At 34.0% G+C, this 26,680-nt stretch overlaps 2 protein-coding genes across 8 annotated transcripts in view; one reads left to right on the top strand and one right to left on the bottom strand.

Moving 5' to 3' along the window:
- The first annotated feature begins 545 nt into the window (after positions 1-545).
- On the top strand, positions 546-24,741 carry LOC123684936 (cholinephosphotransferase 1). 6 transcript variants are annotated; one of them, XM_045624463.1, is made up of 10 exons: positions 546-1,032; positions 1,088-1,328; positions 1,597-1,755; positions 2,369-2,500; positions 4,107-4,238; positions 6,119-6,250; positions 7,368-7,526; positions 7,596-7,721; positions 8,430-8,574; positions 24,662-24,741. In XM_045624463.1, exons 1-10 carry the CDS (start codon positions 821-823, stop codon positions 24,724-24,726), a joined length of 1,503 nt encoding a protein of 500 aa, XP_045480419.1. In that variant the 5' UTR covers positions 546-820; the 3' UTR covers positions 24,727-24,741. The 6 variants fall into 6 exon arrangements, with proteins under 6 accessions (XP_045480419.1, XP_045480417.1, XP_045480421.1 ...); XM_045624461.1 differs by lacking the exon at positions 24,662-24,741 and adding an exon at positions 9,558-9,739; XM_045624465.1 differs by lacking the exons at positions 2,369-2,500; positions 24,662-24,741 and adding an exon at positions 9,558-9,739 and having other exon boundaries at positions 547-1,032.
- The window catches only part of LOC123684939, a 63,247-nt gene continuing 59,132 nt past the window's right edge, over positions 22,566-26,680 (bottom strand). Inside the window, exons 7-8 of one of the 2 annotated variants that reach the window (XR_006748208.1) lie at positions 23,376-23,652; positions 22,566-23,080 (exon numbers count right to left, since the gene is read on the bottom strand). Coding sequence is in view for 1 of the 2 variants with exons in the window: in XM_045624470.1 (XP_045480426.1) it covers positions 23,566-23,652 (87 nt within the window). In the remaining variant the exon portion in view is untranslated. The other variant, XM_045624470.1, reaches the window with a different exon arrangement.

Below are 26,680 nucleotides of genomic sequence, written 5' to 3'. Positions count from 1 at the left end.
AGTAGCACCAAACCGCTCTACATATTTTCAAAAAAATTATGTTGCATGAAAAACATTCATCAGAATTGAAAAGTTGCAAAGTTGTACCTGTTGCATTGTTCTTTACTTGGAAAATTTAACACAGTGCAAAATGAAAATATTTTTCAAAAGCAATTTGGTACAATAGATTCCAGGTCTTAAAGTCATGACTCACATCTTTTTATATGAAAAATAATACAAAAAAGCAATACACCAGGTGCCCCGAAATTTCCTAATGAATCAAACTACGGAAAATCTGATTAAGGTTTTAGCAAATGCCCATAAATTCTTGATTATTTCAATAAATCATCATAACTTTCAGAAGCCAAGTTTGAATTTTGACGTAAAAATATTCATATTCTTGAAAAAATTCTGTTATATTTCATAATACTTTCTCTAGAAACTTTCACATGATCCTATTAAATCTATCAACATGAGCGCATCCGGTTATAAAATTAAATTGCCAAATATTTGGGTTTTGTAGATCGTGCCAATAGATCTACTAATCTGCTTCTTATGTAATCGATCACCGGAAAAGTGAAAAATCTTGCTGTCAAAAAAACATCTGATTCTGTCATTTGTTTTTGATAGTAATTCAGTAATCTTTCGTTAATCATTCAATCAAAAAGTTGTATTAACTGTATTTTATCACCGAGTTAACGGCATTTTATATCTCAAAGCTGATGCTGAATTTGAAGTGATTATTTTATAATTGATCGAAGAGGAAAATCACGCCATCCCCAGATAGGAATAAGAGACGATTACTTCATGCATTGAATTTATACTGTAGTTAACCATTAAAATGAAATTATATAAAGAAAAACTTTTAAGTGAATTACAACTAAAACGTTTAGGAGAACATCAGTATTCTTGTACAAGTTGTAGCTATTTGGACAAATTTTTGCAGCCCTACTGGAATTGGTTGGTCTTAAAAGTTCCCTTATGGCTTGCTCCTAACCTCATTACTATATTAGGACTTATTTTGAATATTGTTACCTCACTTATTCTAGTTTGGTAAGTCTATAATATGTCCAGGAAAATTGTTTATTATTATGTCACATATTTTCAGGTATTCTCCTAATGCTAAAGATGGAGTACCTCGATGGGCATGTGCTTTATGTGCAATAGGTTTATTTGCATATCAGAGCTTGGATGCTATAGATGGAAAACAAGCTAGACGAACTGGTACGGCAAATCCATTGGGTGAACTCTTTGATCATGGGTGTGATTCAATTTCTACAGTATTTGTTGCTTTATCAGCTTGTATAGCTGTACAGTTGGGAAATCACCCTGGTTGGATGTTTTTTCAGGTATTGGAATAAAGTGGGATTTTACATAATACAAAGATTTTTTCAAGTCAACAAATGCAATCTCTTTATGCCTACATTCTGAATGAATAGTCTAACCAATATTTCTGCCAATGATTCTCTTGTCAATATTAATATTATGATAGCATATGTTAAGATCATTTTGAGGTATCGGCAAAGGCTTCAGAGAAATAACGTATCTATTCAAAATAATTTCAGATAATATAATTTTATACTTGATTTATGATTAATGAAGTATTCTTATTTTTAGTGTTTTTGTGCCATTACACTATTTTATTGTGCGCATTGGCAGACCTATGTATCCGGAACTTTAAGATTTGGTAGAGTCGATGTGACTGAAGCACAAGTGACAATAATGTTGATATTAGCTATTTCAGCTATTTTTGGACCTGAAATTTGGTCTACCAAGGTAAGCTTTAACCTCATTTTTCAGTTATTCAATTAATTATTTTCTTCAATCAGCAGAGTAGGTGTTTTATCATCAGATTTCATACAGAGCAAACTATATGACCTATATATGTCCTTTTTGATATTTTTAATGTATTTTTGTAACCTCAATTGAAAATGATTATTTAGTAGTATCTGTTAATTAGAGATTAAATCCCTTTGAAATTTTCATATCACCAGAAGTTTTAGAAATTGATAGTAAAGAAATATAATATCCTTATCATTCACATGCAAAAGTATGAAAAGCAGGAACTAAAATAATTTATCGCCCTATAATATTAATTGTGATTTTTGAATGAGTTTTTGTTTCATACGTGAATCATATTTCATTGTTTAAAGCACTGCATTCTTAAAGCGTCAAATCTTTTCAGTGACTCATGCTTTGTTAAATATTTGGTTTTTACAATAACAGATTTTTCAATAATCCTATATTATACATTTTATTCAAATTGGATACAATTCTAGAATTATAACAAAATTTCAACCAGGAAAAATTCTCCTATTTATTTTTCGATTCCCATTTTTGCTTATTCAAGGATAAACAAACACAACTTAACAATTGATTTGGAATTTAGTTTTTTAGTGACAGCATTTGTTTATGGTATTTCATACCACTGTGTACCATATCATGTGGTTCAGTGGTCTTATACGAGAGCATAATTATTATATTTACTGGAGGTGTAGGCAAGAACGGATCAACAGTGGCAGTAAGTTCATACAGAATGCTGGGTTAATCAGGCTGCCTTGTATAGGGAATTGGAAACTTAGAATTTGATCTCTATTTGAAAGCTGAATTAATCACACTTTTGTCCTCGGTATTTTGGTTTAATATTTTCAAAAATAAATTTTTGATATTATCTGAGGAAAAAATGTTTGAACTCCCCTGAAATTTGCACAGTGTATATTTTGGAATGTTTAGCAAGAATAGATTAGAAAAAAATCTGTACGTCCGACGTTTAAGGCTTTTCTCAGAAAGTATAGAAGCTATGTCCATGAAATTTTGTATGAAAATCAATTGAATTACAGTATTAATCCTCCTAGCTCAAGAATACCATACATGAATTTTCAAACCAAAAAAACCGGAAACCATATAAAAAAAAAATTTTTTCAAAAACTTAACAACACAGTTTTTTTCACTGCTAATTTAGTTTCGAAGTTATGAAATTTTGAATAATCTCCCTTTTTTTTGAGCTTGAGCATGTTAACTCTCGAAAGAAGAAACCTAGAATCTTGAAATTTTCAGGGTATATTCGGACCTCAAATGTTGCTGTCCTAAGTTTTCCTTATAATTTCAAAACTACGAATTTGAAGGAGATAAAATGTTACATTGAGAATAAGACTAACAGTTGGAAGATTTATGGAAATTTCATGTTGATAGTGTCATCAGAAGCGGAAAAACCAAAAAGATTTTCCGTGACTACAAAATTGACAAGATGTAGATATGAAATGAGAATTTCAAGCTTTATGCAAAATTTCAAACAGATTACATTAGCGTAACCATAGATTTCAAGAAGAATATTGGAAAAGAAATAGGTTCTAGTGAGCAAATTATTTCCCTTTTCACATAGTAGAGCTGTTGAGTCTGCTGCAATATATGTATAAGTATTAGTATATTTTCTATAAATATTGAAACTGATAGGACTAGATGTATCTCTAAATATTTTCAGATCCAAGAAAATTAAAAAGCCCACTATTCAGAATCTGGGGCAGGATCTTACTAATTTATTATCGATGGATACATTAAGAATCAGTACCCCTCCCTTCCCCTCACCATTGTAACTGTTGTCAGGGGAAGGGAGGGTACCGATTTTTAACGAATCAATCGATAAGAATAAATTAGTAGAATCTAGGCTCTGGTTATTTCAGCTTTCAATTATATCATCATCATACGTGATGCGATAAATTCTGAAGTTTCTGATTCGATTACAACGATGCCTAGTTAAGAAGCATGAAGGAAAATCGCCAAAACAGCCTACTAACTAATATTTTGAATTAATTTTGAAGAGCTTCCAGTTGCATTGGGTGCACATGCATGTGATAAGAAAAAGAAACGTTTACTAATTGGTTTTAAGATTTTATGTCAAGTGGTTATAATTTGAAAAAAAATTGATTTACCTATAATTACCCTGTTTACCTGTTGTTCTTGTCTTTGTCCGTTCGGTGATCTACATGTTGGGCCACTTACAAACATACTGTGGAAGTTCCTGTGTCGTGACCTGTGAACATCATCATATTACATGTCCTCGATATATCTAAGCCAGTCTTTGTTGATGATCTTGAAGGTTCAAATAAAACCTACAACATATTTTCTAGGTTGCTGGCTTTAGTTTTAGATGGTCACATGTAATATCTTGCGTCTTCTATCTGGGATATGTTCAAGTATTTTTAGCGTTTTGTCGCAACGTTGCAAAAGGAGGATGTGGAAAGAACGGTTCTACCATAGCAGTAAGACATTTACATTACACTTAACGGAAATTGCATTAGGTGTGGGGTAATCCGTAGCACGATTATTTATAAGGAATGTGTTTAGTGTGGAATAATTTTGAAAAAAGTGACTGTTTTTGGAAAAATTACATTTTTCGATACTCATGTTTTGGTGCCTTCTGTTTTTGAAATGTGTCTTGGTAATTTTGTGTAGATTCAAAAGCAAGTGTCAAATTTCGTCAGATCTAGTTTTTTGGACATACACTGCTCCCAGAAATTAACGCACTACAATTTAAGTCTGAAAAAAAAAGATTCTGCCATAAAAATATATATTATTCAGAAGTGTAGAAAAGGAAGAATCTTCGTAATATTTATGAACAGAATAAACCAAAATAAAAAATATTTAAAGAATTGTGAAAATGTCCATTATATGATTTCCCCATGATACATTGGAAAAAAACCAATACTAGAGAGATATTCAGTTACAGAAGATATTATTTAAAGAAGATTGGAGTAAATAGATTATTCTATGTTACTGGATTGTGAAGGCAGAAATTTTTATTCTGAAAAATGGTCATATCATGCAAGCTTAAAAATATGATACAGGTAGTCTTAGAGTATATTTATAGTTTTTATGGAACACATGCGAGTCTCCTCTAACGTTCCTATTTTTTTATTCATTGCAACAAACAAAACACCCACATTCATAATTTGAATGGAATTTGATAATTTAACTTCCAATGAAGCCCTGTTGCAAGGTGTGTTGATAAAATACATATGGATATCTCTTGAAAAATCAGTTTTGTCCTGTTTTTTTATTAAAATTTTTGAAAATTACTTATAATGCAACAAGAATCAAGGAATTCAACTGGTGAGGAGTGTGCCCAATCTGTTCTATTTGTGGAACAAGGTTGGAGTTATCAAAAGAAAGCTATGCCCATTGTTACTTCATGAACTACCTTTTTTTTTGGTGGCTCAATATGGGCGCGGGGGTGGAATTTCGTCTTAGTTTTATTGAGTTATGGAAATATCAACACTGTATGTTATACAACCGATACTCTTGAAGAACATGTTATGACTTATGCTCAAATTTTTTTCTAAAGATTCTAGGACAGTACATAATAAGAATCACCTTTCGGAATCTGGGATTGGTGAAAATACATGATATATGTTAGATTATTGTTTCCTAAAATTTGTTCTTTCTTTTGAATAGAGATGTTAAAGGTTTAATAGAAGGAAGTAGTTATTTTCAACTAACATCATTGATGATCTATTAGGAAAGCTCCTAGATTATCTAAAAATTGAATATTTAAAATGGCGGTGCGATAATTTATGGGAGCAGTGTATATGTCAAATAAACATAGTGACATTAGTGTTAAACGCGACTCTTTAATGCGTAACACTTCTAATGCCATATATTCAAAATCTCGATAATAAAAGACAGAATTTCTAAAAAAGTTGACATTAAAATTGGATGTAACCATGTGTGGTATGCAAGGCATCCTTTGTATCGCTTTTTTCAATTCCATGCAGGCAGAATAAGCTATTTAGACGATAATGGATCCGAACTAAGCTTTACGTCAACATAAGCTATGCAGAGTTGATTTTCCTATTTCTAGCCCTACCTGGTGAAAATAATTGATACACTATAGTAAATGAATATTTAATGGATTCGGTCCTTACTTGATGGAAATTCGCTATCAAAGGAAATGGAACAAAATAAATTTGCACCAATACTTACGGAATTTGATTTTGTTTTATTTCATTTGGTAGTAAATAAATTCAACTCCTCGGTGTTGTTATTCTATACTAGAAATATGAAAAATTGCAATTTTTGGGCTAGACTGGAACGTTGCTAATGCTTTTTTTCATGAATTAATGTTTTGTTCATTCCATCAAAGATACCTGGGACTGTAATGGAAATCAAGACATTTTTGATGGTAACTGCATGTGCCATAGCAGCATTTCTCGCCCAAGCTAATATATCGGTTATTTTCACTGGAGGAATTGGTAAAAATGGATCTTCTGTTGCAGTAAGATTGTCCACCAAGTTGGAATCATTTAATGCTTAGATGCCTGCCTGAATCGAGTATTAAGCAAATGTAGTTTCTACCTTGTCAAAACCTCCGTTTTCTATGTTTAGTTTAGTATTGCTTGCTGTGCCTTACAATCTTAATATTAGGCTATAAGGGAGAATTACTTCAACAATAATGATCTGTTGCATTTTGGCTGACTCCTTGATTACACTTTAAAAGTTGAGAAGATTTGAATAATTTGAAATTGAAAAAATTGGGGTAATTCTCTTTGATGCACATTTAGTATTAGTACTTAGTAGAATAGAAGATATTCACCATAATCTGCATCTTATATACCCACCGACAAAAAAGCTCAGCCACCTAAAATTTTGCTGAAGTTTGTTGACCAAGAACTTTGGTAATTTTTCATCGATTTCAATTGTTTCTACGTCAAATTGAAGCTAAATTCTTTGGTATTGAAACAAACTCCAAAAAAACTTTCCAAAAATGTTGGTAGCTTATTTTTACAGGGTGAAAAAAACATGCATTTGCAGTCCAATTTCTTAACATCCTATGGAACAGTTCGGGAAATTTGTAGAGTTTACGCTCAGTTTATTACAAAAGCCATCCTCTTCTACAAAAAATCAAGATATCAAGGTGAAATAAAAGTTGAAAGGTGGCGAAAAGGATGGTCTTTGTGATAAACTGAACGTAAACTCTACAAATTTCGCTAACTGTTCCACAGGGTGTTGAGAAATTGGACTACAAAAACATGTTTTTTTTCACCCTGTATAAATAAGCTATCAACATTTTGGAAAAACTTTCTGGAGTTTGTTATAATATCAAAGAATTTATCATGAATTTGGCGTGAAAACAATTGAAATTGATGAAAAATTTCGAATGTTTTTAGACAACTCAAGTAAAATTTTAGGTGGCCGAGTTTTTTTGCCGGTGAGTGGAGATTTAATTAAAAGCACTAATATTATAATTTATAATCTATGTAATGGATGGTGAAAATCTTGCTTCGCTTTTTAAAAATACTAACATTCTTTGGTAATGAGCTGGATACTAAAACATTCATAACCAAAGAAATGACCAATCAAGCTTGAAATAAAACGGTTTATTTTTTCTCTAGGGAACTAGTGTTTTATCTCCAATTATACCATTCTCAATGATACTAGTGCCAGCATTCATAATATACCAAAAGTCAACAGAACACGTTTACGAAAACCATCCGGCATTGTATATCCTTGCTTTTGGGCTAGTAGCAGCAAAAATCACGAACCGCTTAGTAGTAAGTATTATTGAAAATATCGGATGAAATTGAACTTTTGCCCATTTGAATAACATTTTTACTTAACAGGTCGCTCATATGACAAAGAGTGAAATGGATTATACAGATCTATCATTATTAGGGCCAGCCATGTTGTTTATGAACCAGTATTTCAACACCTACATCACCGAACAATACGTATTGTGGCTGTGCTTGGTGAGTTCAAGTTTTCATCTTCTTTTAAATGCAACCAAGTAATTTCATCCCATTCTATGATCTGTGGGTACCCAACATAGTATGGTCCATATATCGCCGAGAATTTTAGTATTCAGAGCGGTTAATAGCGGTTTGCAATATTTCTATATTTTATATATTAATCTTTTGTAATTTGTAAACAACTGAAAATTCTTGATTGCTCTGAGTAATAAAAATAATGGAAAATGTTTATAAACAACAATCTGAAAATTAAAATGATCAATGACAAGATGAGTGGGAGTGGTTACAGAACTGCACCAGAATAAAAATAGGTTTGCTCTGGTGACAGATAACTCACCGAAGTTTGAGAAAATAGTCACCGTTTTTGGAAGAATTTGATATACACGGTGATTCACCGTGATGGTCTATTAAAGGTTTATGGAAAACTAATCATAATTTTGTGCTGAAAATTTGCATTTTGGGGTTTGAGACAATGATCTTTCTCCCTAAAATATATCCAGACATCAATCAAACATAACAATAATACAACAATGTGTTGTCGAATCTCTCCTATAGTTTCTTTGTTTTCATTTTTGATTTATTTTTTCAAGACTTTTTCTGTTCCAATAGTTCAGTTCAGCCGTTGTTTAGTTATGAATGGTGTATTGTATTGCATTGTAATAATAATTATTATATACTTTGATAGAATGAGTTGTATTTTTTTTTCAGGTTTGGGTGTCTCTTGATCTGTTGAGATACTGTTTTCAGATATGCACCGAAATATGCGATTATCTTCATGTTGAATTATTCAGAATACCTCATCCTGGTAACACGAAATCTGTTACTTCCACTTCGGGAAATACTGAAAAAAATGGTACGAATATTATTAGAAATAATAAAACTGCTCGTAGTAAGAAAAAATAAATCAGCACATGCTATATTTTAGTATTTCTGTAATATATTTCGAATTTTCTGTTTTTCTTCATCTTAAAATTTTAAATGGCAAGGTTAATCATTAAATTTTATGTAAATTATGAATATGGGTGTTTTGTTTTCGATACTTGGAATATATTAAAAAATGTTAACTGGGAAATGTTAGGAAAGGCTCATATGTTCTCCATAAAAACTACAAATATACTTTTAGACTACCTGTATCATATTTTAATGCAAGCATGGTATGACTAACCATTTTTCGGGTTCAAAATTTCTGACTTCACAAACCAGTAGTATTCTTTAGAATAATCTATTTATTCCATTCTTCTGTAAATAATATCTACTGTAGCAATTTTTGTAATTGAATATCTCTCTCTTGTATTGGTGTTTTTCCAATGTATTATGGGGAAATCAAATAATGGACATTTTCACAAATCTAGAAATGTTTTCTAGAGTTTGGTTTATTCTGTTCATGAATATTTCAATGATTCTTTCTTTTCTACAGCTCTTAGTTTTCATGCAAATCAATTTGCTCATTAGGAAGTAGATATTCGGAATGTTGTATTTTCTGCAGAAAAATTTTGACAAGAATTTTATTCGAATAAATGCCAAAGACAACAAGATATATTTAATAAAATTAATGTTTATGATGTAGTAAAAAGAAAGAACAATTTCTTCACAATGTCTATCAAGGTTTTGCCCATTAAAGTAAAATTTAGTCTTATTAATATTTTTCATCTAAATAACAACTTTATTCCTTTGTACAAAATGTAATATAATATTAATTACGTTAGTTGATGCTAGATGTTCATTTACTAACCCTATTGTATTATATTTTCTGAACAATATGTATAGTTTGGGGCTGTTGGCACATATTTCCTGATTTGTTTTAAGAATGGGCAGAATTTTTTTTCCTCGTTTTAGGGAAAAAGGATAAAAAAAATGACATGCAAAGTGAAGAATCTCCAATGATCACTTTCGAAGATGTTACTAAAAAGGAGTCTTATTTGAAAGAATAATTGCAGTGTACATTTTTTTTTTGTAATATTTAATGTTGTTTCATTGTTTTTACTTGTGTATCCAATACAAAGTGCTGTTTCTTTTTAGTGTTTGTGTTCCTTATTACCATTTTTCGATTCCTATTCATAAAAAATGTTAGGAACAAATTTTTCATTTTTGTAGAAAATGAAGTGATGTATGCTTTGATTATCTAACTTCATTGATGAACTCAATATAACACAAAATCTGAGGAAAAGATTTCTAAATTTAAAAAAAAATGTATTTCGTGATGATATGATAATTACCAAATTTTGCAAGAATTTTCGTTTAATTTTTTTGTAAGTGATTTCAGTTCCGTCCGATATCACTCCAAAACCATCAAACGGATATTTTCCCTTAACCAGTTACAAATATATTCAAATCCTAGAACCTACCCCAAAAGTTCCAAGTTTTAGCACTGCAACTTTTAAATCATAGGAGATTGACAAAATCTGATACCCCATTCTCGTTCTCTTTTTCTGAAAAACTAAGAAGAGTAGAAATCATTTTTGGCCACCTCATTTTGTTTTCGTGTTATAAGCGAGAAATTGAAAATTGGAAAAATAGCAATATCGAAAAAAAAATTATATCTCCGCTAATACCGATGATAGAGGCGATAGCGCTCTTGAAATTAAAACATTATACAGGCACTATTTTAGGTAGAATCCAGTGGCGTGCTTTTTAGCAGGATTTTTAATTACGAAGCTATGTCCAAAAGTTAATTTTTTTGAATGGAAACACTAGATTTCTATGCCATTTTTTGAAAGCTTAACTTTTACTGATTTCGCAAATATCAGTATAAATAATAGAAATTTTTTTTGCCAATTTTCGCTTATAACACGAAAACAAAAGAAGGTGGCCAAAAATGATTACTACTCTTGTTAGTTTCTCAGAAAAAGATAACGAGAATGGGGTATCAGATTTTGTCTCCTCTGATTTAAAAGTTGCAGTGCTAAAGCATCGAAAATTAATTTGCCCACCCGGTACACGATCATTCTCGAACAAAATGTGCTAAAAACTTGGAACTTTCAGAATAGGTTCCAGGATTTGAATATCTTTGATGAACTAGTTAAGTGAAAAAATAATGTTTCAATTTCAGAGTTGTATCATCGGTAGTAGCGGAGATATAATTTTTTTTCGATATCACCATTTTGCCAATTTTCGTTTATAACTCGAAACAGTGGCGGCCCTATCATATTTTTGGGTGGTGTAAGATTAGAAAGTGGCGCTCCTCCAAATATAAAACCGAATTATTGCTGTGATCAATTTCAAATCATAGAAAAGTTCGTTTGAAAAATATCTACGAGCTGAGGAGAGTGGCTCTACTCTCAATAGTGCAAGTATAATATGTGATGTAAATTACAGAGGAGAAATATTAACAATAAATACTAGGTCTGACAACTTTCATTCATTTCAAACAACTGAAATATGCTCTTTTCTGGCTTTAGCGCTTGCGATTTTTTTTATCAGTTCGCAATAATATGAATTTTGTGCAAAAATATTTACTATGGATAAAATTCCAAGATCGAAAAGTCCTTCTTGGCACATGGTACGTCGTAAGTAAGTTTTTATACGCTTCAATTTACTGAAACTTCGTTCTCCTCCTTCAACAGTTATAGGTACAGTTGGCATGATACGAAGCGCTGTCCATACATTAGGGAAAATATCTTGCCAGTCATTTTTTTATAGGTCTAAGAACTTTTATTGGCTCTGCTGCTTGAAGATCCTTGAATAATGGATTCAGGCTAACAAGTTCTTCACCTATTTCTTATCAAGATATATCACATTTTTTGTCATCGGGTAAAGCAATTTCCAAATCAGCGCAGGCTTTCTCCAACAAGAATATTTCTGGAATTATTTTTATGTCATATGAAAAAGGCCTAGTATCATTGAATTTTGACAATAGTTGATAACCTGTAACCATTGTCTTCTCAATTGTATCAGTTGTATCACTGCTTCGTATTCAAATAATTTTCTTTGCAATCGGGTTGCTTTAAAAAAAGCAATTGCGGCCACAGACGCTATTTCTTTAGCTGTGATTAAAGTAGAGTACTGTTTCATGAATTCCGAACAGTTTTTCAGTATTTGAGATGCTTTGGACTTTGGTAAGTCCAACAACAATATATCATACCAAGCCACCATTATAATGGACTAGTTTTCATTTTTTTGTTAAGGATTAATTCTAAAAATTTAAGTAAAATGAAACAAAAATGTGGAAGAATCATTGAAATATCTCTAGAAATGAAAAAGTTATGGGACTTTGAAGTTGCGCTTGGAAGAATAATTTCATAGTACGCAGCGTCTAGTGTGTGACGTCACGCCACTTACACGAGGCGACTGATATTCGCAGAGTGCTTACGAATTCATTGGTGTACAATCACTTGTGCCGTTTGTGTCGTGTTTTGTTCATTACACGATGGCTGAAATAAAAAAAAATCCTACAAATATTGTATTGTGCCTATGTGTGCAAGCACGACAATTAAAAACCCCAATAAATTGTTTTTTCATGTACCAAATGACACGAATCAAAGGAAGAAGTGGTGCAAATTAATGATATGACGCCCGTATCTAAGTGGACTTGAAATTGACGGGCGTCATATCAAGTCCACTTAGATAGAATTGATTCATACCGGATTTTATACGGGCAGTAAACATTACTTTTTTCTCTTTTTACTTTTTACTCCTCACATAAATATGTTTTGCCATTGATAATGGATAGACTTCAACAATCAGTACTCAACTACAAACTGTTTATGAAACGTTTTTTAAATAAATCATCGTTTTAAGTTGAACCATGATGAAGCTAACTCAAAAGTAGATACTTACTTGAAAAGTTTAACTCCTTTTATTTCAGCACTGACATAAGATGGATTTGAAGAAAAAACTCCATCGAATGCGAATATATCTATTTTAGGCAAATTGTCACTTTGTCCTTTCACGGAGCCTTCTTCCACTATGGTGACATAAAAACAAAATTCGAGTTAAAACTACACTGTACAACTACAAACGGCGCGAGAGCCTTGGCGCGTCTAAGTATTTAAACGTAATTTATGGTGTAGCGATCACAGGCAAGTGGCGTAACGTCACAGACGAGTCGGAGACCAAAGACGTTCCGCGCTAAAATACGTAAATTTAAATAATCTATTTCTCAGTCATTTATTGATGGATTTTCAAATTTGTTTCACTGATTTATCAGTGCTCTATATTTTAATTCTATCGTGTCAAATATAGTATTATCAACATCACTAAACTAGTCCGATCAAAGTGTTCCATGTTCTGAATAAGCGACAATGCCTCTGATGCTGCAACTGAGTCATTATAGTTTCTTCGTAAATATTCTGAAGGGCATCACGAACTGAAGAGTAGTGAAAGCGAACAGAACGTAGATTACTGATTCTACTTTTCCTGCGAGGTTCGCAAGCTTTTTTCAACGATAATCCTTTACATGTTTTATGATGTTTTGATATCACTTCCTATCGTTTGGTTGATTCAGGAAATAAGACAAATGGTCTCTGGAGAAATCCGAATAGAGAAACAGATTTAACGGAACTCTTGACTGTATCTGCTATCACCAAATTCAAGCTGTGGCAACCACACGGATTGAAAAATGCTTGAGGGTATAGGCTTAAAATTCTAGTTCAGGATAGTTTGGTGGTGTAGGATCAGAGAAACAGGAAAATAATACTCTGTTAGTTCGCCGACGTTTCGGAAACATCTATTTCCATCCTCAGGGCTCTACAAAATTTACGGAAAACATCATTTGTAACATTGATGAAGGTGTTTGCAAAAATAAAGGAAATACCTATGAGCATTAATAAAAGTTCTAGTTTGTACACCTTTGTTTAGTCCTACCATATTGGTGGGTACCGTTATCGTATCCTTGACCTCTACAATCATTCACGTCTAAATTAAATTCATTCAAAATTGAAACAAGAAAGAAGCCAGAAAGTTCTGCTCCCGAAGAGTCACTTATTACTGGCTTGTAAGCAACAAAACACACTCGCACTTCGACTTCTTCATTAGTGACAACGAACCGGAATGTTAGTGATAATTGTTCAAAGTGGCTTACATCAGGACTGCAGTAATGAATAATGATGTAGAAGTATTTTGCTGACTTTACCATAGCCACACAAAAGCCATCTCGATTCCTCATCTTCATCTGGTTGGTGTGATGAGGCTGCTGTTTGGGGATTATTTCAACCTTTTTCTCAGGGTGACTTGTGTGCAGGAGTGCCTTAGATTACAAAGAGGGTGTTAATAGAATTATTAAAATGGTGTGGAGATAATCGTCGGAAGTTGAATTTTTTTAAGTGCAATATCATTTCTTTTACAAGAAAGACGGAACCCATTATGTTGGATTATTCTGTGGGAAATGTACAGGGTGGGCAAATAAGCCAGGTAAGCGGCTATATCTCAGGATCCACTCATCGTAGAGACTTGCGGTAAAAAAATTTACCACTAAAGTGTACAAGAAAACACACTGGAAATTGTTTTGAAGTTCATACCTCTACCGCTAGGCGGCGTAATAGCTACCGTCGAGTGAAAAAATGAATTTTACTCGAAAATGTTTCATATGAAACTGAAAAAAAAAATCATCACTGTAATCCTTGGAAAATTCTCTATCTTTTTGAATTGTCACTTTCGATTTTACGACATCAAATAAGGATAGGTGAACGGAAGAAATCTGACTGATTGAAACGCCTGTAACTTCAGTTCGGCTCAACATTTTCGAGCAAATTAGATCTCGTCTGAAAGACAATATCTTGTTGATTGAGGACAAAATATAGTCATGATAAATTTGTTTTTGCTGCTTTCGATGGGGGGCGCTAAGTCAGAAGTTCATTGTTTTGTTCATTTTACTCCTAAATTCCAAATGTAATGATAGGATTTCCTTAACAGAAACAGAAGTTCCATCAAATTTGCATGAAAAAACCTTAAGGTCGCAAAGCGATAGTTTTAGGCGTTCTGAAGTTATGGCCGAAAGAAGATATTCTTCAACTGATGCACTGCGAAAAACCAAATTGTGTCTTTAAGTTCCAACAGAAACAGAAATCCCATCAAATTTGTATGAAAAAACCAAAAAGTCGCAAAGCGATAGCTTCAGGCGTTCTGGAGTTATGGCCGAAAGAAGACACAATTTAGTTTTTCAGTGCATCAGTTGAAGAATATCTTCTTTCGTCTATAACTCCAGAACGCATGAAATTATCGCTTTGCGACCTTCAGGTGTTTTCATGCAAATTTCATGGAATTTCTGTTTTTGTTAAGGAAATCCTATCATTACATTTGAAATTTCGAAGTTAAATGAACAAAATAATGAACTTCTGACTTAGCGCCCCCTATCGAAAGCAGCAAAAACAAATTTATTATGAGTATATTTTGTCCTCAATCAGCAAGATATTATCTCTCAGACGAGATCTAAACTGCTCAAAAATGTTGAGCCAAACTGAAGTTACAGGCGTTTCAATCAGTCAGATTTCTTCCTTTCCTCTACCCTTAATGGATTTAGTAAAAGCGAAAGTCACAATTCTAAAAGATAGAGAATTTTCCAAGGATTACAGTGATGATATTTTTTCTTCAACATCATATGAAACATTTTCGAGTAAAATTCATTTTTTTACTCGACGGTAGCTATTACGCCGCCTAGCGGTAGAGGTATGAACTTCAAAACAATTTACAGTGTGTTCTCTTGTACATTTTAGTGGTAAAAATTTTTACCGCAAGTCTCTACGATGAGTGGATCCTGAGATATAGCCGCTTACCTCGCTTATTTGCCCACCCTGTACAAGTTAGTTCACGGTAGTGTTAATAGTCCATACCTACTGGAGAGGCTCAACTTTCATGTTCCTAGATCCAACATGAGATATAGGCCTTTATTTTATTTGGTTCCTCGTAGGAATAATTGTATGATTCGAACGTCAATTCAGCATATGTGTAGCCTTATGAACAACTTGTGTGAGACTTGTGATATTTTCTTTGACAATTTGAACATTGTAAAACAGAGATGTCTCAGCTGTAAATGATCGTTTATTTTTCAATTGTTAACTGAAACTTTATTTTGTAAATTTTTCTCTAATTGAGTTTTTACCTGTAGAGAAATAAAGCTGTTTATTAATTTATTTATTTATTCAATATGTTTTGTAACTGCTTGTCTATTCCGCTTGAGTTCTTCAATCTAGTTGAAACTTCTATCCAACTGTTCTTGAATCGTCGGTGGTCTGAGGATATTTTGTGGGGCTGCAGACCCAGAGGCCCCCTCTGGCTGCCCCAGTGGGTTGTTTGCCCCATATTTCGGTTGATTTTGGCGCCCTCTTCATGATGGCGCCCGGTGCGGTCGCACCGCTCCCACCGCCCTAGGACCGCCCCTGACTTGAGAACAAAAGAAGGTAGTCAAAAATGATAACTACTCTTGTTAGTTTTTCAGAAAAGAGAACGAGAATGGGGTATCAGATTTTGTCTATCTCCTCTGATTTAAAAGTTGTAGTGCTAAAACATCGAAACCTGTACAAGGCGAACGAACAGACAAAATTGATTTTGACTCAAGTTCTTCATTAAAGGACCAAACGCAATCAGTCAAGATCATTATCGGGTCAAAATTTCAAAATACCATACCGCGTATTTGTGCAAAATGATAGCTGGTCCAAAAATAAAGAAATAAAATCTAAGAATTTACATTTCGTAAACTAACGGGTGTTTTTTTCGGGGTATACAACTTTAAGTTGGCATTACTGTTCAAGATGTCGACCGATTTGACAGCTGTCAAGTGATTTATTCTCAGTTTGGTTTGGCAATTCATCACGAATAGACTCACAACCATCAAGTAAGGCGTAGATTCGTCGAATGGGCCCAAAATGAGATTGCCGTTGTTCCCGATTTTCATAAGCGAATTTTGTTTAGCGATGAAGCGCACTTCTGGTTGAATGGCTACGTCAACAAACAAAACTGCCGCATTTGGAGTGAAGCTAATCCTCAAGTGTATGTCGAAACACCGTTACATCCAGAAAAACTGACTGTTTGGTGCGCTTTATGGGCTGGTGGAATCATTGGTCCGTACTTCTTCAAAAACGATGATGGCCAGAGCGTTACAGTCAATGGTGATCGGTATAGAGCCATGATGACTAACTTTTTCATTCCTGAATTGAACAACCATCATGTCCAGGAGCTGTGGTCCCAACAAGACGGCGCAACATATCACACAGCTCGTGCCACAATCGATTTATTGAGAGACACGTTTGGTGACCGCCTAATTTCACGTTTTGGACCTGTGAATTGGCCTCCAAGATCTTGTGATTTAACACCGCTAGACTACTTTCTGTGGAGCTATGTAAAGTCATTGGTCTATGCGGATAAGCCACAAACCCTTGACCATTTGGAAGACAACATTCGCCGTGTTATTGTCGATATACGACCACAAATGTTGGAAAAAGTCATCGAAAATTGGACGTCCAGATTGGACTACATTCGATCCAGCCGTGGTGGTCATATGCCAGAAATCATATTTAAAATGTAATGCCACAAGATTATCTTGCCGATAAATAAAATTCATGTCAATCGAATAATCCATCGTTGTTTTATTGCAATTCAAAGTTCTATAGCTCTAAAAAAAACCTTTTATAAAAAAATAGGTACTGCAGATTATTATTGTATGGATTTGTCTTTCCAATGTGTGAACCATCAGATGATCAGTGATCTCAAAAGTTGATATGAACATGAACCCGGTTCCACTTCAATCTCAACTTATTGAAAAAATTCTTCGATGCTACGTGACAAGAAAATGATAACCCCTTGTTGAAAATTTTCAGAGCTTCAATGGTTTTCTGGACACTTCGCTTCACCCGAAACGTGAACTGAGAAAACTCGAGGATTTTTCTAGATATCTACACGTTCTTATGAAAGTTGTGAATAGAAATGAACTCTAGCCCCCTGGTTACTCTCACGTAATTTCTTAGCCAATGGAGGGAAGGTAGTTGAAATCCACTTGCTTTGATGAAGTTTCCAATGCACGTACCACTCGAAAATTGACGATTCAACCTTTGTATTCTGAAAGTTTTTCACCTGAAAATATCGATTGGATTTGGGACATAATAACAGGGGATGACACGAGAAATTCTTTATTCCGTGTGTGTCTAAGAAAAAACGAGAGGTCTATACCAGAAAAGAAACGATTAAAATCTCCCCTCTCTCGTATAGCCATCCTTCTGGTCGAATCAACTTCTAAAGGGAAAATTTTAATCCGACATCCAATTATTGCTTTGGTGCTTCACACAATAAAAGACTCCTCTTTCAGTTGGATCCCGTACAATGATTTTAATCAATTATCCCTTGTCTGCTTGGAGGGAGTGTATAGTGGATAGCGAGGATACCAACACTGAACTTGAAGGAAACTTTTTTCTGTCTAGATTTATGTCCTTTCTTTTGTCTAGATTTGCACATCGAAGATGGATTGTTCCAGATTGAATTTTGGAGCATTTGTCAACATTTCAGGTCGTTCACCTCGATGGATTTGGTTTATTTATTTCTCATATGGAAAGTAAACAGTAAATTTAATGTGCAATATTAGCAGATTGGCAAGGTGATCTTATGGTGCGCTTTCTATCAAAGAATTGAGATGTTTGATCTTGGGGCCATTGATGGATTCCTCGGTATTGCAAACTCATTGGTCCCTGCCTTAAACACCTTACACCAACCAGCGGAGCGTGGTGACTTTGCCGTAGAACGGTTGGGTTAAAGTTCAAAGCGGTGCCGTTTTGTGAATTGCGCAGCGTGCAGAACCATCTCTCGACTAAGCAAAAAGTCACCACAGCATTAACAAATAACACAGGCCAACACATATTTTGGTGCCTGCGATTTTTTAACTGTTCCTGAGTAATTTTTGGATGCAGAATGTAAAAAAGTTCTCAGATTTTGTCTATCAGATCTAGTTTTTGAGATTTTTAAAAAAATTGTGTATATAATTTACATTATAACTGTTATAATATATAATATTACTATTGACAGTTAAAAAAAACAAAGACACATGGATTTAAGTATTTATTGCAAAAACTTAATTTACATAATTACATTAGTCACTAATCACATAAAACTTTTCTTTTATACGATTTTCTAGAATGGAGTTTACTAGGGCAGTCTCGCTGAAGGCTCCAGCAGTAGTCCGCCATCATGTGGCTATCCCATCGTCCTTGATAACGATCTTCCATAGTTTTAATATCCTGGTGGAATCTTTCCCCCTGTTCTTCACTACAATCACCTACGTTTTCTGGAAAACGATCTAGGTGGCTGTGGAGGTAGTGAACTTTTATACTCATGTTACAGCCGAGAATATTAAAATTTGAAAGCATAGTTTCCACTAATTCTACGTAATTCTCTGCTTTATGATTGCCAAGAAAATTTTGTACTACTTGAACAAATGAACTCCAAGCGTTAGATTCAGTCTCGTTCATTGATGTGGTGAATTGTGGATCTTTAACAAGTTGCCTTATTTGAGGACCATCAAATATACCAGCTTTTAGTTTTTCCGTGCTAATGCCAGGAAATTTACGTGACAAATACCCAAAACAATTTCCATCCCGATTTAAGGCCTTCACAAATTGCTTCATTAGGCCTAGCTTGATATGCAAGGGCGGAAGTAAGATTTTTTCTCTTGAAACCAAAGGTTCGTTGATCACGTTCAAGTATTCCTTGAATCATGACATCTCTTGAAGGCCAATTTTTGTTAACCCAGTGCTCATTTTTAGCTCTGCTGTCCCAAAGGCACAAAAAACAAGGATATTTTGTATAACCACTCTGCTGTCCAAGGAGGAAGTTAACCATTTTTAAATCAACACAAAATGACCACTGATGTTCTTCGTATTTAATTTTTCTCAAAACTAGTGCTATTGTTTCATATTCTTCCTTCATGGTAGTAGAATGACCAATAGGAATTGAGCCATATTTGTTACCGTTATGTAAAAGAACACATTTTGAACTACGTTTTGAACTGTCAATAAAAAGGCGCCAATCATCTGGAGTGTATTCAGGCAAACCCATTTTTTCTAAGAGCCCTTTTATATTGTTACAGAATACCAAGTCATTTTCCTGAGTGAAAAAAGGCAGCAGATCCTTATCTCTTTTACGATAAAATGTAATATTAGTACCTCGACAAAGTAGATTTTTTTTCTTTTAATCTGGATGCAAGTAATTCAGCGGATTCCTTTGAGAGATTCAGGTCTCGTATAAGATAAATATATCATTTAACCTGTAACGTGTATCTCAAAAACTAGAGCTGATAGAAAAAATCTGGTGGCATTTTTGGAATCAGCACATTAAAAACATCTAAAATCAGATGTTAGATTTCTGGCACCAAATTTTTTTTTTCATTTTGTTGGCCTGTGTAATAGGTGTTTTTTTGAGAGATATTATTATTCAAATAATAATATAAGGCAAGAACATTGTTAGAATGAATTTTTTATTATTATGATCTGGTAGATGATTTCATGGCAATAATTTTTTGAATATGATTCCCGTTATATGTCTGCCGCGGCTACGGAGTAACTTAGTGCTTTCGATCAATCCAATTTTTCAATACTTTTACTCACAATCGGTAAGTAATCTTTGGATATACCGTTTCAGCCATCAGTTCAAAAATTACTATTTTTACGATTTATATGAGGTTTTCACTATTATTCATTTCTGAGAGTTCGTGATGTGGGAAATACCTTATTTATTTATGAATTTCTCATTGAAGAATCAATATATGCATGATATGTATAACTTTCCGAACAAACATTATGAATTTTCACATAAAAATATTATACAAAAGTTTTGTCAAAGACTGAAAATGCGTTTCTTCTGAAAGTAAAAATGAAGACGTAAAAACATATTTTGAATTTTTGCATGTGCTAGGAAAAGACGGTGAATTAGAGGAATGTTTTAAATTGCTTCACTCATCACGAAAAATGATGACATCTCAAGAACGCTGAGGAGAGAGGAGTAGTTAAACTTTGACATATCACGAGAAAATATGCCAGGTGAAGTTAAAGCTGGTTCACATGACAATCGCTTAACGCGCGTTTTGACAACGCGCGTTTGTATGAAGCGCGAGTTGGACGCTGCGGATAAAATGCATGCAGGGCTATCGCTAGGGGGGAGGCAGGGTAGGCGGTCGCAAAATTTAAGGGTGGTCTTCAAGCTTGATTAACAAAAATCACTTGTGTACAAATTCAAAGTACCGAATTGGATTTGATTCCGTCAGCAACAATAGGAAGGAATACCGACAAATTCAATTAACATCAAAGGTATCGTATTATGCATTATATTCATAAATATCCAGATGTCGGGTAATCCCTTCATTGCGCTGTTTTTGAGTTATGGACCCTGAAAAACACAAATGCACTATCAGGTTTGTCGGTGTTCGCTTTGAAAAACGTGGCCGAATTTTATTGCCACTTGAGGCGATTTCTGGATTATTTTTTCCCATCACAATGTTGATCCCTAAGAATGAAATGCAAAATATACGTGAAACGTTTCCATTTCACCATTTCCAACTTATCCTTCTTAAAAAATATAAGTTTTTTTATTTCATACCACATTCCATCATATTATAATATTTTTCATTTTCATATAAAATTAACTAGTGTTGGGCGTGGACGTATTCGAATTGAATCGAATCTCACGTTTGATTTATTAAATCAAAACTAGTTTTGGGTGTAGGCAGATTCGAATTCAAAATAATGTCCAATATTAATTTTTAGCCTTATGCAGAGTAAGCTTCTGTTAGGGCGGCAAATTGGGTCTCTGTCTAGGGCGGCAGTTTGGCTATGGATGGCCCTGTGGATTTACTTGTAAATGCGCGTTTTCAAAACGCGCGTTGGGCACATGTCATGTGAACCTGCTCATAGTCCCTCTTTTGAAGGCAAGTCCAGCGGCTATTTAACAGGACCACTTCTGAAAATAGAGTTGTCACCAAATTGATTTTGCGATAAATTGATGGTTAATTCTTAAGTGAAATTTCCCACGTAGTCGAAGGACAAAGACCAACAAGTTGAGAACGGCGACGCATCGACATTTATAGGCGTCTTCTTCATCACTTCGCGCTACATCAGCAACATACTCTTCAGTACGCACATTTTTTTGTCTCGTTGATGGTTCTGGATAGAAAACAATGAAGTTAGTGCAAAAACGATCAATAACTACACGAATTGCTTGCTCACTAGGCCGATTATGTTGACCGTAAAATGGAAGAAGTGCTCTATGAACTCCGCGAAATGATATATTTTTCAAAGTAAATTTCCACAATTTAGAACCGTTTTTCTGGCGTCAAACGATTTATGACCAAACCTCACTGAACTCAATGTCAATACAGATCGACATATTCAACTCTCAAACCATAGGTAACAACTAGGATGTCTAAATACATGGTGAATGCACTCGTCAATTTTTGAATGGAATGACATTCGACCAAATTGAAAATATTAGTTTTATTTCGTGGCGGCGCCGCAATGTCATACCTTTCATTTCTTTTTTCTTTGATTTTGACAGGATACATCAATTAAAACCCGATCAGAAGCTTAAACTAATATTCTCAAAATTGGCAAAACAAAAGCTAATCAGTCCATACACCAGGTTTTTAGACATCTTAGTAAAAACCATCGAAACTTCGCATTAAAAAACACCCCTTACAATTTCAATGTTTCAAAATAATACCGCAGATTGATTTTGATGAAATTAGGTTGGGTCGTAAGTGTTTTTTTAGTGATTTGTGTCCTGTTAGATTTGATCATGCGTAAATATAAAATTCCTGGGACATTTTTTATTATTTTCATACATTTTTTTCAACCTTATGGCGTCTTAGCGTTATGGGTATTCGACTTGGGACATGGGACGTTCTATAGGAATTTCAGATCATATACGATGCGAGGGATGTCGCAATAACATTTTTTAAAAGAATATATTTTAATATGTATTACCAAATTACAACAATTTCAATATTGCAGACATAATATCCCACTTAAGAATTTTCTTCTGAGTAATTCGTAAGTGTTCAACATAATACCTATACATTTTGTTTGTTTTGTACTCAATTATTAAAAGCTCATTTTTGATATACTTTCAATTCTTAGTCCAATCATACTTCATTCTTAAATTTAGTCATACATCATTATTATTTTCGCTCTTTGGAAATAACAACTTAATCTAAATTTATATTTTGATTGATTTCATATAGCTATAATATTTTATTATTTCACAACCTTCTAACAATATTTTCGAATTACTATTTAATATATTGAGTCAACGCAACATCTTTACATTATTTTAGCATCGTATTTGAAGCCCTTAAGCTGAAAAATTCTTAAACACTTTTTATATTGAAAAAAAAAGAAAAAAATCATACGATGCATATAGGTATCAATCTCTTAGTGTCAATTGAGCAATTACTGAAATAATGGAAACAGAATATTTGAAGTACCTGCTCACATACCGGTGACCTGTCGATCCAGAACTGTCGGTTTGATCTGATGATGAAAATCTTAAATGCGCCACCCACGATACGAACGACTGAACCTGATGACCGAAATCTGACGTGTCAAGGTCAATGTTCGATCCGGACTGCAGATCTCAAACTGACGACCGCAGTAGCGTGGAGTGTCTATGAAAAAATTACGATGTACAAATCGACAGGTTGCCGGTACGTGGGTATACACCCTATCTTTTTTTTATAGCATATCATACCTACAGGGTGTCCCCCTGCACTGTGTTATTTGATTTCGAACAATCTTAAAGTTTAAACATTCTCAACCAAATTAACCCATTCCAACTGTAACGATTTGGAACTAGACGGTGAAAGAAAGAGAAGAAGAGAACTGCCACATGAACTGTCACGATCGCAGAATGCAGTTTGGTACGCAGAATCTCGTCTGGATCAAAGTTGAATAGTTTCACGTTCTTTCCAGTCCATTCCCATACGATATTGGTTCCCGAAGAGTGTCACGAACCTGACGGCAATAACCTGGAACACATTTCACTTCAATGAGACAAATGGCCAATATTATATCTTTTTAATATCTGAAGAATAACTATATCATTAAGATTGCTAGATTTAAATTGCGCGCCATCAGACTAATGCCATACGTCATTATGATATGACAAGTTACATGTGCGAGTTGGTGAACTCTCTTCTTTTCTTCTACTTTTCCTTAATATCAAAATAAAACCTCTTGTAGGAAAACCCTTAATTTCGCTGCTAATTTTGAAATTTTCTACAATGAAATGTGCTAGTTATTTTGAAAGCCTCAATGGATTCATTTTCCTGGTAGAAAGGTAATGGAAAACTTTTAAACAAAATTGAATTCTAACCTCAACAGATTGCTACAGTAATATTGTAATGCAACAAAGTAATCTTTGCAATGAGGTACTTTCAAATAATAATTTTATGATAAAATGATTATTACAGAGAAATATTCATACGAATTGAAAATCTCAACTTTTATTTGCACAATCAAAAACACTGAATAATTTAATAGCATTTTAAAACTCTGTAAGTCATCCTTGAACTTTAATCAGTGCATGCTGATTCGTGAACGAAGTCAATTTCTCCTGATGAGAGCCATTTTCATCCAAAAGTATTTTGGTGAGGAATTCTCAACCTCAACCAATTTAATGGTACGAAATTTCTCGAAGGATTGCAGTGTTTCATCTAGAGAACATTGATGGAATCATCAGTAACTCAGTGGTAACTGCCATACACACCTCTCTTTTCTCTCTTCTCCATAGTAGATTGTGGTCACTTTGCTGTTTGGTTTATGTACAAAACAAGAGTTACGCAGCATTCAGTGGCATCTTTGGAGTCACCACAATGTTAATTTGCTTAACTTTAAGCTTTGGGCTCATTTGAAGTCAAAACTGCCAAAACTTTCGCAACTACCGGAGAACTGAAGGCCAAAATAAGATGATGCGACAACGAAATAATGTAACAGTTGAGTACTAACGTTATTGAAAATGTTTTTTTTATCTTTCAGACCGTGCGCCCTTATTGATATACCCTATATTCATGCAAAAAGGTAGGTGGAGCATCATTCATTAAATATTGAGACCACTAGGTACCCATAAATCACTTATAAGATAGGATGCAGTGGCGGCTTGTCCTATAAGGAAGTGCATCACCAAATAAATTCTGGAAATTACAGGTACGTATTAATCGAATATTTCATTAATCCATTTCAACCTCAATTTCACATCATTCGGTACGGCACTGGGTCTCTGTTCCATAATATCCATTCCAATCTCACGATTCTTTCATATTCTGCAACGATTTTGCACGCTTCAATTCACTATTACGCTATTGGAATTTTCGAAGCCGCGGTAATTTGTCAATTAATCGTATGCTATTGGTCGCCGATGAAGCGCCAACGGATGCGCGTATCTAGATAAAGAAACAGAGAGAATTTTCTGAAAGATTTTAATAATGATCGAGACGTCAGGAAAGATAAGTTTCTTGTTTTAGATTTCAGCCAATACTAGTTCAATTTGAGTTTTAGAATTTGATTTATCGGCGAGAATTGTGTCGGGATTCTCGCACCTCCCGTGAGATTGGAACAGAAACCTTTCTTGGGATTCAAAAATATCAAGAAGTACTTCCTTGAGATACAGAATTTGGAATAGTACGTACGTTAAACCACTTTAGTTCCTGAAACAGAGAGAATACCTGCGTAATACCTGGTGTTATTACATCAACTTCCCTGAATGAGAATTGGAGTACTATAACTTCCTGATAAGATCTGGTGTTCAGAAGCCTGAAAATAATTTACAGAAGATGTTCCTTCCTAATAGCAGAGTAATTCATTGAAAACCGTTTTAAGTTAAGTTTTTATTTCAATATTATTTGTTTAGAGTGAAAAAGATCGATCTTTGTATATTTTAATTTTATTGAATTTGTAAAAACCTGGGTAGGAGTTTTGTTGCAAAATAAGTCAAACCACCCCTAGAAATTAGTCTTTAGAGTCTCATGGTAATTGTAACGTTACAATTCATCTCGCGGTCTGCGGCATTCCTAACGCGCTTCCTTGTCTGCCGCTTTATATACATCGGCGCGGTGAGAAATCGAGAATATTCCTACGCCTTTGAAGGCGGCTTCTAAAAATAGATTTGAGGCATGCCCATGCTGCTGGGCGAACTGCAATTATTCTGCGCTATTCGGGAAGCGGGAAATCGGGTTAGTTTTTGCTTTGTTATAATTTGGTGTGTCTCTGGTGTAAGTTTGTCTCGATATTAGTGTGAACTTTTGTCGATAAGATACTTCATTTTTTTAATCGATTTAATTACTATCAGAAGGCGAAATTGATTTAGCGAGACCAAGTGAGTCTTCTCAAATTCCCAAGGTAAATGAAAATATCCGAAGTACTTGTGATTTTGTAAATTTTTTAATGAATCAGCAACATTTTTCGAGTCATTCCTATGATGATGAATAATACATTATTAAAGAAGAAAAGCGACCTGTTCCAGAACTGAGTGAAAATCTTTCGTCATAGGTGTCGTCCGAAAATTAAATCGAGGATTTAAAATATATGATATGAAAGGTACGAATGGCTTACTGGCAATCTAACTTTGAATAAATTATTTTGTTGGCCGTGCATTTGCACTGACATCTAAAACCATACAAAATGAATTAATCTATTCGGTTGCTTTTGTTGTGAATAAAAGAATTGAAGAAATCTCAAAATCTTTTTTTTCTGAAAAGATTATGAAACAACTGACATAAGCTGCCATTCACAATTTTCTGTTATGTAATAAATGACCAACTTGTTGAGCGATTCATGTGATTTTATGATGTATGTTCTGGGCGTTCTGCTGAAGATTTATCTCAATGTTCATCTGCCAAATTCGGAAAATTTGACTTGCATTCAAAATTAGTGGCTCTAACATATAATGCGGCTAGTATAATGCCGGGAGAAGTAAACGGTTTACAGGCAAAATCAATTCTATAGCACCACAAGCGATGTTTACTCATCTCATTGCTTTACAGACGTATTCAATTTGCT

Source organism: Harmonia axyridis, chromosome 7 (genome assembly GCF_914767665.1).
Source record: "Harmonia axyridis chromosome 7, icHarAxyr1.1, whole genome shotgun sequence".
NCBI classification, from domain to species: domain Eukaryota; kingdom Metazoa; phylum Arthropoda; class Insecta; order Coleoptera; family Coccinellidae; genus Harmonia; species Harmonia axyridis.
This window is presented reverse-complemented; position numbering and strand designations above follow the sequence as displayed.